The sequence below is a fragment of the Macaca mulatta genome, chromosome 4 (genome assembly GCF_049350105.2).
Source record: "Macaca mulatta isolate MMU2019108-1 chromosome 4, T2T-MMU8v2.0, whole genome shotgun sequence".
NCBI lineage: Eukaryota > Metazoa > Chordata > Mammalia > Primates > Cercopithecidae > Macaca > Macaca mulatta.
The window spans coordinates 28,052,539-28,063,376 of NC_133409.1; the positions used below are offsets into that span (position 1 = coordinate 28,052,539).

Below are 10,838 nucleotides of genomic sequence, written 5' to 3' on the forward strand. Positions count from 1 at the left end.
ATTCCATGACATTTTCAAGATAAGGTTGATTTTATTTGGATATTCTACTAGGAAATTTACAAAAAACGTAAAAATTTTGATCTTTTTCTTGATACAATCATTAGTTGAAAAATGACAGTCAAAAAAAGGTGCATTCTTGTTGCATTTTTTTCATAATTTTTTTTAAAGACTGGAATTAAGCCTCCTGTTATTTCTATTTAGTTTATCATAATCATTTCACTGTATTTTTTTTTTCCATTTGGAGATGTTTTATTGGAAAACATCTATCCTACACTAGAAATTTTTGGTATCTCAAAGAAAAGAATCTTGCTCAACTGTGAAGAGCTCTTAAGTCACATATAGTCTATTTAGAATCATTGGCGGCTCACTATTCTATTTAGAGGCCAGAAGGGATTGTTTCCTCACTCCAGTGAAAAACATCACCAGCAGTAGTTTTTCTCTAAATGTGCAACATCCACAGTTCGTAAATTTCTTGATGTAGAGGAAGGGAATTCACATTCTTGGGAGAAGTAATGACGAAAAGACAGAGGAGAGAATGTCATCTGTGCAATTAGCTGATAATAACTCACTGACGCTGGCTTTATCCTTTCCAGATCTCAATCAGTAGTGGATCCTACAGTACTAAAACGCATGGATAAAAATGAGGAAGAAAACATGCAACCATTGCTTTCTCTGGACTAATAACTTCTCTACATCCCCTTCATGGATTAGAAATGGGAAGTATTGGTTTTCAGCAACAGGGACAGCACTGTGGAGGAATTACCAGCTGGAAACCGACTTATTCATGTTAATGTAGCATAATATATAATAAGGCATCAGGCTTTCCTTGGCCTGAACCATGGGGGCCCTAGGCTGGATTTTTTAAATGTCAATAATTTATTCTGTAAGTGCCAAGTTATTTGTAAATATAATGTAATCTTCATGTCAAGTTTGTAAATTTCAGTAGTAACTCAGTTTGGAAAAATGTTGGCTCAAAAGTCCATGCCAGTGATATGAACTATAACAAAAAGTAGAAAAGACACAATCAAAGCTAGTTAAATGTAGCCCTCTTTCCTATGAAGCCATATTTCAGCTGTCATAGTGGTTCTTTCATTGTTTTTCTCTGAAACTCTGTCAGTATTCAAACATACTCTTAAAGGGCACACACAACTAAATGATTCCAGGAAATTTTATGATTAATGTATTTCCTGTCTAGTGATTTTCATTTCAGAGAAATGTGTCTTAGTAACTATCATTGGCCTTGCAATTTGGAGACAAGGAATGGCAGATGAGCTGGTAAACTAAACACTTGAACTCTTCTATGTTGTTTAATTCTTGGAATCTCATGAAAAGATGTGTTTCCTCAATTAAGATGTCGAATTGTAAAAGAGAGTGGCTTCTTTTTAAATTACTGTCTTCACAATGTGTCCTTTATTCAAGACCCCATTATATTTCTCTCTAATGTACTCAAAGTACATTTCCTCCCCAAAACTGTTTGACCAAGAGAATGAGAATTCATATGTGAATAGTGTTTTGACAGCTAATTTTGAACATAAAATTTTCCACTTACAGATGAGGGGCTAATTTCTAATTGTTGTGCACTGGTTAAAAAGTATATATATATATATATATTCACACATATATATTTTTACTGAGATCTAACAAATACTTGATGTGACAGGCTTATAAAATAAATCATAGATATTCAATGATCTTATAGATAATTACATGAGATAACTCTGGAAAACTACTTCCACTGAAGTTAATGAATATGAGAAATAGTGAAACTGACTTTCAGTGTACCTATTTAAGGGAGTTCCAATTTAATTTATAATGCAATTTTAAATATGTGCCATCTTATTTGAACTATATTTTTCCTTCAAAGAAGCAACAGGTCTCAACATAGTGTAGGTAGCATCAAGTGACAGAGAGCCAATTTTTATTTTTCAAATTTAAGTTAATTATCTTCGTGATCCTATTTATCCACAATTTCTTTCAGAAAAGGCTGAAGAAACACATTATATTCAGGAGATATAATGAAATCATTGGAAGGCATCTAAGACAGCATGTAATCATTTATACATTGATTTAGAAATTTGTATATTTAACATTTTATTTCATAAAATGTGTACAATTGCAGCAAATTTTAAATTTTTTTATTTTAAATTTCAATGTGAAAAAAAGATTTTTATCACCCGTAATGAATTTTGAGATTTAGAGTTTACCATTAAAATATTCTTTTGGAAGAAAAATATCTCAGAAACTCTTGGAAATCATCAAAAATGAAGGCATGTGGCAGTCTTCACATTTTTTAGCCAAAAGCTTCAAAAATTTATTACAATTCTGCAGCCAAAAATTATAAAAGCAAGCTGAGTACACCAATGTACAGTGCATCAATGGACTGCCTCATGTGTGTAAAAATACATTAAGTAACACAAATGAAAGATACCTTAATAATGCCAACCTCCAGTCAAGTGCAGAAGAATGACTGTCAGGCACTCTGCCCTCCTTGTGACTTTTACAGAGATTGGAATGCACTGGGAACAACATGTCTCAGCAGTTTCTACCTTTATAAGAATTCTAAGCATTGATATTCTTACATTCTTGCCTACCTGACATACATTTTGTAGCCATGGGCTTTATAGACTATATAAACCTTAGGCAGGATAATCCATTGGAATAAAATAGAAACATTGTAAGTGCAGAGGGCAGTCAACTTTTCATTCTCATGAGTTTCTCTTGATGGGTACCATTTATTTCCAGTTTTCAATATTCTCCCAGTTTCAGATGTCAGCCAGCATTGGCAGCTTCTTTCCCCTATCATAAAGTTAGTGTCATATATAAAAATAACTAGAAAGGCGTATTTTATGTGTATGCCTATCTAATTATAAGTATCATTCACACTGTCTCCCAGACCCGCATTTGGAAAGTTTGCATTGCATTACTGCTCATCTTTAGATGAGCAATTGAGAGTTGGCTAGATTGTGTAAAATATTTTAAAGCGAATGAACAAATTACAATGATGATGCCTTTTGAAATCACCATATCTAGTTCATTCTGTGAATAAACTAATTTTCTAGTAATGTTTGTGAACCTTAGTCAAGGGATATTCATTCAGCTTTATAAATTTACCCCTCAGCACCAGCTAGTTAGCACTGTTTAGGAATTTTTCCCTTCATGATATTCTGTGTCACATACCTATGTCTATGTATAACCTATACACTATACTTGTATGCCTATAAGCACTCCTATATTCTTGTATTTTAATTGCAATAGTATACCTCCTCATACCTCCTCTCTCTCTCTCTCACAAACACACACACACACACTCTTACACACACACTAACACACTAGACTGTTTGTCCTAATGAATTTTTCTCCGTACTTTGAGAGCTATTTTAGTTGTCTTGTCACTTGAAATTTGTGGGCTTCAAAGAATTACCACATTTGACTTGGAATGGTGCAGTAGTCCATTTACTTCTTTCACCCTACCTGTTCCATCTTCTATTTTTGGTATCTTTTCTTTCTTCCAGTTATTTCAGGGGCAGGTGATTCCAAAACTGATTTAAAAATAACTTCTCTTATCATGTTGTCAGTGATATTTGCCCGCATTTTTGACTACTATTTAAGGAGGAAGAGATTATCATGAAAATATACTCTAACAAATATGAAAAAGTGCCTCTTTGAAAATGGAATAAAACAGTGATACAGGCATATGGATTTTATTTGTACTCTCTTCCAAAAAGTAAATACATAAATCTATATTATATAGGTGAAATATAGATATCATTTGAAGAAGGACATTTAACGCCTTTATTTGAGCATACTCATACAGTATTAAGTCTCTGTTGTGTAAGTTAAATACAGTAACTTTAATACATGTTAATGATAAACGTGACACTATGCTGGAATGATATACAAGTATTAAACAGAATTTTGCAAGGAAGTTTTCGAAGTGGGCATGCATGAATTCTTTTATTTCAGTAATGGTTTGCATAAGTGTAGACAGGGATATTTCCTAAGTTTTTTCATACAGAATACTTACTTACTTTATAGTACCAAAAATTCATACATTCATAAGCAGGAAAGCCAAAAATTCATACATTCATACTTAGCTTCCTTTAACACTGTCAACCAGGCTATATTGTTAAACATGTGAAGCTTCTGTAATATTTCTGAGGGAACAGAAGTCCCTGCATTGCATCAAGAAATTGGAGAGTTGTTTTAGACATTGGGGAAGATGTTTATGACTCTTCACAAAAAGACACCTTCAGAGCCATGGAGTATGTCTTTAGGGACAGGGTTCATTTACTTCTACAATGTAAAGGTTTATGGACATGTCTGTGGTCCTTAAAGAAGTTACATTAAGAAAGTTCGCTAAGAGGCTTTACACTCTTCTGTTGTTTTATTTAAAGATCTGCCTGGTGTGGTTGGTGAATAATATCTCAGCTTCTTTTTTTGTGTATATTTATTAATGATTACGTGAAAAGTTGCCATCAGCCATGAGGACACTTCAAACAATTTTTAACACACAAAATAAAATGAGCAGAGCTCTAGCATGATATTTGAACTTTCAGATATGGTATATGTACATTTTTCCAACAATAAGCTCATACGCATATATTCCATTTTAGATCTGCTATATAAATACATAGCTTGAAACATAGTAATGCTTTTGAACTTTGTGAGGTCACTGATCATACAAGAAGAGGCAGATTATAAACCAATGTATTGGAACAAAAGAAGATTGGTTGAATATGCAAGGTGTGTAATTATCTTCAGTAATGAAAAGGATTTGTTTTCTTGCTTTTGGTCTTTGGTTTTAATTGAAAAAATAGCTTCCCATATGCTACGGGAACTATTTGACATTATTTACTACATGAAAAGGGGCAAATAAGTAAAAATACAAAAGAAGCTTGGCTTTGTAACATTATTATATTATGATCTCAATGGCTTAGAGAATATATTCTTTTTTAAGAATTAAAGTTTTTATTTTATAAATATTTGGAGGTTAACATCAGACATGAAAATAGTGCTGTGGATTCTATTATGTACTAAATATGGGAATGAATACCCAGGTACTATAGGAAAAAAAATACAAAATAACAACGTTGTGGATTGAAACACTCAAATTAGCCTTTTTCAAGGAAGGAGGTATACAAATGATGCTATTGAAATAAAAAAAATTAGAAATCACTGAATTATAGGACTTAAATATAATCAAGGCACTCATGTTAAATAGTGGAAATTGTTAAAATTTAGAAGATGTTTTGTCTGTATTTGACTTTGTTTTAAGTCTCAATGCAAATATTTCTGTCCTTGATATCGGTGCATTTATTCTGTAAGACTTATTTCACCTCGTGAACGAGAGGGACTTAGGTAAAAATCAAAATAAATTTTAACCGCAGTTTTCAGAGTCAACCAATCCTCAACTACTTAAAAAAATTGCAGTGAATTTTAATTCATTTACATTGAACAGAGATACAAAGCATTATCTTGTTTCTAATCCAATTTTTCAATTTTTTAAGATTTTATATTTGCTTAAACAATAAATAAAACTCAGAAAACCAAATAGTTTTGTTTTCAAAGCTATCCAGGAAAAATAAAAGATGTCTAACAGGAAACCATACAAGTCCTTGAAGAATACTGAGTATATTATTTGCTATTTTACTCCAATGTTATTAATTTTTACTACTATATACTATTTATTTAGTACTACACACTATTTACTACTTGGACTTTTGAAGGAGTTATAAATTCCAGTACAGTATAATATAATTTTTGGATAAGTATACATTTCTGTTTGAAAGAAATGTATACTTTTATTTTGTATATTTTATATTTTACATGTATACATTTATTTTGCACATGGTTAATGTTAAATTTGTGAGTTCTGGATCTGCTACATCTATAAAGTGAATATTTCTTTAAAAAATCATCTAAAAATTAACAATATTTTTATTTTGAGAGAAACTGTGCTTAGCTATTTAAGTTAGGATTCCTCAAATTTGTGATATTTGCATGTGTGGAGATCAAAAAGGAAAATATATAGTAATTTGTTTCATCAAAATGACATATTCAATATGCTATAACTTCTAGTCAAACTTTCAAGTGAAAGTTTGAAAGGAGTAAACTAATGTTTTAATTACATATAGCAAAGGAATGATCAGTAAATAAAACTACTAGGGTTTTCACATTTGCACAGAAAATGGCTGGATTAGGCAAGATATTAAATTTAGAAATTTGAATTACAGAAAAGCATTGGTTTAAATAAATCCTCAAAAAAGTAATCCCAGGTCAAAATATGATGTGAAATTAAAAAAAAAAAAAATCAGCCTGATTTGAGAAATAATGCTTACTCAATAAATATACATTTGTGTCTTCTGTGAGTTTCCCTCATTTACCCTATTTGTGGATGAAATGTCATCTAATAAAGTATAAGAGACTCAATTACATTTACCTAGAACCATCTACAAGTAGACTTCGTGAATTTCTTTGGCTCAAACTCAGAGGATTTCCTTTACACAGAATTCTTGAGATTACCAAGAATCATTATTGCTGCTCCCTCCCAAAGGCAGGCCAGGAGAAGCCACATTTCCAGCAGTAATACCCTCAGTGGGAATGAACCGGGGCAACCAGAAAACACAGAGAAAGCCAGAGATATTGTCTCAACTCTCGTTACCAAAAAGTGTGTACCTACCTTCTTCAGGAGGATCGAGTAGAAAATATTTTTAATTATAAGCAGAAAGCTATTTCAAAAAGTCAAGGGTTTCTAATATCAACAGTTAAATACTTGACAAGTGAAAAGAGACCTTGGGGAAGTGATGATCAAATCTCTGGTGTGAAGCAAGTTTCCACATAGAAACATCATCAAGAACACGTACCTCTGAGCATCACTTCTTTCTCTAAAAATAAAAATAAATATGCTGTTTTCCTCCCTTTTTTTCTAATTGGTATCATAAAAGTATAAGACAGAAGCCACAAATGCTTAGTTGCCATTAAGAAAAAAATCCTATATTATACATATATGAACATAATTCACTTAGTTGCATATGATTGAAATATTTGCATGATGGTTTATAAAATATTACCTAAAAGTTTTATGAAATATAATCATAAAGTTTTAGTGCTAGAAAATTGTTGTGTTTTTTGTGTCTTGTATTCATAGGGAAGACTGGTAATATCCCTTATTCCTCATTCATATAGCTAACAATTTTAATTGGATGGCTAATGGACATGGGAAATTTAACATTTACAAAACCAAACTACTTACACTCTGACCCTGCTTCCCCTTTAGCCTTCTCACCTCACTATGTGTCGACCCCAATTTCCATTTTCTAGGAATAAAAATTTTGGAGTCATCCTCTCTTTTCTTCCTCTTTTTGTCTCAAAACTACATCCAATCAGCTAGCTCATGCTGTTGGGTCTTCAAAATATATCCACACTCTAACCACTTCTCCAATCTTCATCATCACTGCATTGGCCCAAGTCTTCAACATTTTTCATCTGGAATATTTTAATAATCTAAAAACTAGTCTCCTTGCTGCCAGAGTCAATTTTCAACACATTAGCAAGAGTGAGTCTCTTAAAATGTAACTCAGATAATTTTGTTCTCAAAACCCTCTGAAAGAATAAAAGTCAATGTCTTTATATCGGTGTATGAGAAGTGTCGATATGAAGGCAGTAAGCACCAGTATAGCAACATATCAGGGTTTCTGATTGGGCTGACATTTTTGCCAGTAATATGCAAAAATAGTTGTTAAATACTTTAATTACTTGCTTTTGAGGTTCTCTACCCCGTTCTTGTCTTTTCTTAGATCATCTCTTAAGAATCTCTCCTTTATCTACTGCTGCCAAACTGTCATCTTTGCTGTTCTGGGAACTTGCTAAGCATGCCTCTACCTCAGGACTTTTGCATTTCTGTTCCCTTTGCCTCTAATTTCAGATATCCACATAGTTTATTCCCTCATCTTCTTCAGGTCTTTGCTTATATGTCATCTTCTTTGTGAGGACTCTCCCAATTTTAGATGAAACAGCCCTGTTTTCCTTTCCTGCTGTATTTCCTCTCCATAGCATTTATCACTTGATACCCCATTCAGATTATTTATTTACTTTACATTTTTCCCCAGCAGCAATGTGAACTCCATAAGGACAGGAATTTTTTTTTTCTGTCTGTTTATTACTGCATTACTGGTGCCTTGAACAGTTCCCGGAACTTAGTGAATCCAAAAGGATTTCATGAAGATCCTAATTTGTTTCAGCAAGTTATATAACAGCCAATAGCATGAATTGAAAGACAGTTTCTTGTTCTCTTAATTTAAAAGTTTTGTTATTTATCTTCAAAGGGGAAATTTTATTGTCTCATGATGATGGAATCATGAATCAAAAATGATATCCTCTTCTCCCCAAATGTAGTCTCTATCCCTGAGCCTAAGTTTTACGTCAGTGTTTCAGTTTTGTCTTTAAAAGTTACTTCATGGTCACTGGACCCTATATCTATCCACATGGCTTACTCTTGGAGAGACGACAAGATAGCGCACGGGAAAAGTCATTTTGAGATTAAAACTATACGGAATTGTCCTTCATGGATTATCATAGTTAATTTCAATTTTTAAAAATCTGCAGAGAGTTAAAAGACCATAATTCCAGTATTGGAAGCCAGTTTAAGAGAATATGACTATGTAGTTACTTTTTTTAAATTATTATTATACTTTAAGTTTTAGGGTACATGTGAACAATGTGCAGGTTTCTTACATATGTATACATGTGCCATGTTGGTGTGCTGCACCCATTAACTCGTCATTTATATTAGGTATACTTTTAATGGAAAGGAGAAGAAGAGAGAAAAAAAAGAAAGACATTGTGTTCGTACCTTCTCTGTAACAATTATAAAATGAATGAGGAAGTATTTTGGTGTTTCTAAGGTCTTTCCATGATCTTGAAATCTATATATTACAGTCATTTAGTCTGTGAACTATTTTAGCAGTTGGGTTTCATGTTACATATCTTTAAAGTTTTATGTTGAAAATGTATAGCTCTGACACAAGATGATAGAAATTGCTCATGCTCACATACATTTGAACTGGCTTTTCAACTTGTTCCCTTCTCTTTATTTTAATTTCAGCTATCGTTTTTAGAGCCTTACAGTCACAATTGTTCTTAACTATCCCAAATTTTTATTTCCTACTTGAACTGACTTCTCCATAATTTTAGTAACTAAATGACCTAGATATTGGTTCTTGGTGTGATAGGTTTATGATTTGTACCCTTTGCAATTTAACTTTTAATCCTTACCAAACCTGTTATTCCTTTTTCTCAGCTACATTGTTGTGCCTTGCCCAACACTGTAAAAATTTAAGCCTCCTGTTTTATAATCTCCTATCAGAACCTATATTAAGAAGACATTGAATTTAAAGGAACAGCAGGTTATGTTGAAGAAGAAGTATAACCTGAAGAATAAGGATAGATATTTGAAAATGTTTCAGAAGTAGTCTTTTAGTGGCTTTGTGATGGGTAGGAGTTTTATTCTTCTTTGTGCACTACGTAGGACATTGTTAATCAATATAGATTATGTTTCTTGTCAGTTACACAAGGATACGGTAATAAGGGTTAAACAGTTTGGAAAACATTCTCTAGAGAAGAGACTAATGATTCTTGCTCACAAACAAGGCAGAATTTTCTTATGTTTCTTAATATTTGTTCCTTGATAGTCTGTACAGTGGAAACCATTTCCCTCTGTGACATCCTTTTTTGCCAACCTTTATGAATGTGTTTAGCATCACTTCAGATATAGAGTTCAAGCTCAAGTATACACAACACATGAAAGATATTATAGTTCATGTTCTCTTAGGTGGAATTTTCTTTTCATAATTTCTTATGATTGAATCCTGAGGGTATGTTCCTTGGTAAATCGTGTTAATTATGTCCACTTTATAATGCATTCAACAATTTTACAAAACAGATAATTGTTTATTATATTCTGAAAACCATGATATTAATATTTTATTTCCTTTTTTAAAGAGAAACTATTGTCTTTTTTATTTCTGAGGATGAATGAAGTACTGTTAAATAAAATGTCACTAAATGAAATTTCAGATTCAGAAATGCAGGTGTGTGTATATGCCCTTTCAGCTTTTTCTTCATTAACTAAATTTCTGTAAATTTAGAAAACATCGTATCAAATAGCTACGAAGAAATTTGTCATATAGACACATATGAATTTGGTGCTAGCATTTGGACGTATAAAATGCTTTAAAAACTGACTTAAAACATATATGGCCATATTGTAATATTTTGAAATTATTGTTGATTTGGTCAAACATATTTGATACATTGGTGTTATCTCCAAGTCATTAGAAAGAACTTCCTGACTTCTAGAATGATAGAATGGAGATACAAGAAAGTGTCAGTTATATATAAAGTCTTCCCTTTAAAGCAGTGGACTGGGTTGAGTAATGATTTCCGTTTATTTCATTTTTTTACACTAACATAACCTATGTTCTGTATACTGGAGGTATGGGAATGAACAAAACAAAGTCTTTGCCCTTCTGAAAGTCACTCTAGTGGAGACAACATATAAAAAGCCAGTAAGAGTTGCAAGTGCAATGAAGACCTACTAGTTTAATTGACCGCCAGCACACTGTTTTCTCATCAATAAAATAGGGAAATAATTGTACCAACAATATGAGCTAAGTTTCCTGTGTATCCTCTTGAAAACTTGGCTTCTTCCTTTTCATGGAAAACCCGAATATAATCTCCCCTTATCCGTGCTCTTTTGAGGATGGCGTTAGGTCATGTGTAGCCACAGTTGCTCTTTTATCATTTAGTGAATATTATAAATATGTTTTAACAAGTTTCTC

The 10,838-nt window shown here is 32.3% G+C and overlaps 1 protein-coding gene across 2 annotated transcripts in view; it reads left to right on the top strand.

Moving 5' to 3' along the window:
• The window catches only part of CLVS2 (clavesin 2), a 69,920-nt gene extending 65,995 nt beyond the window's left edge, over positions 1-3,925 (top strand). Inside the window, exon 6 of one of the 2 annotated variants that reach the window (XM_015137306.3) lies at positions 594-3,925. In XM_015137306.3, coding sequence (XP_014992792.1) covers positions 594-681 — 88 coding nt within the window. In that variant the 3' untranslated portion in view covers positions 682-3,925. 2 annotated transcript variants of the gene reach the window in all.
• Positions 3,926-10,838: the final 6,913 nt, after the last annotated feature.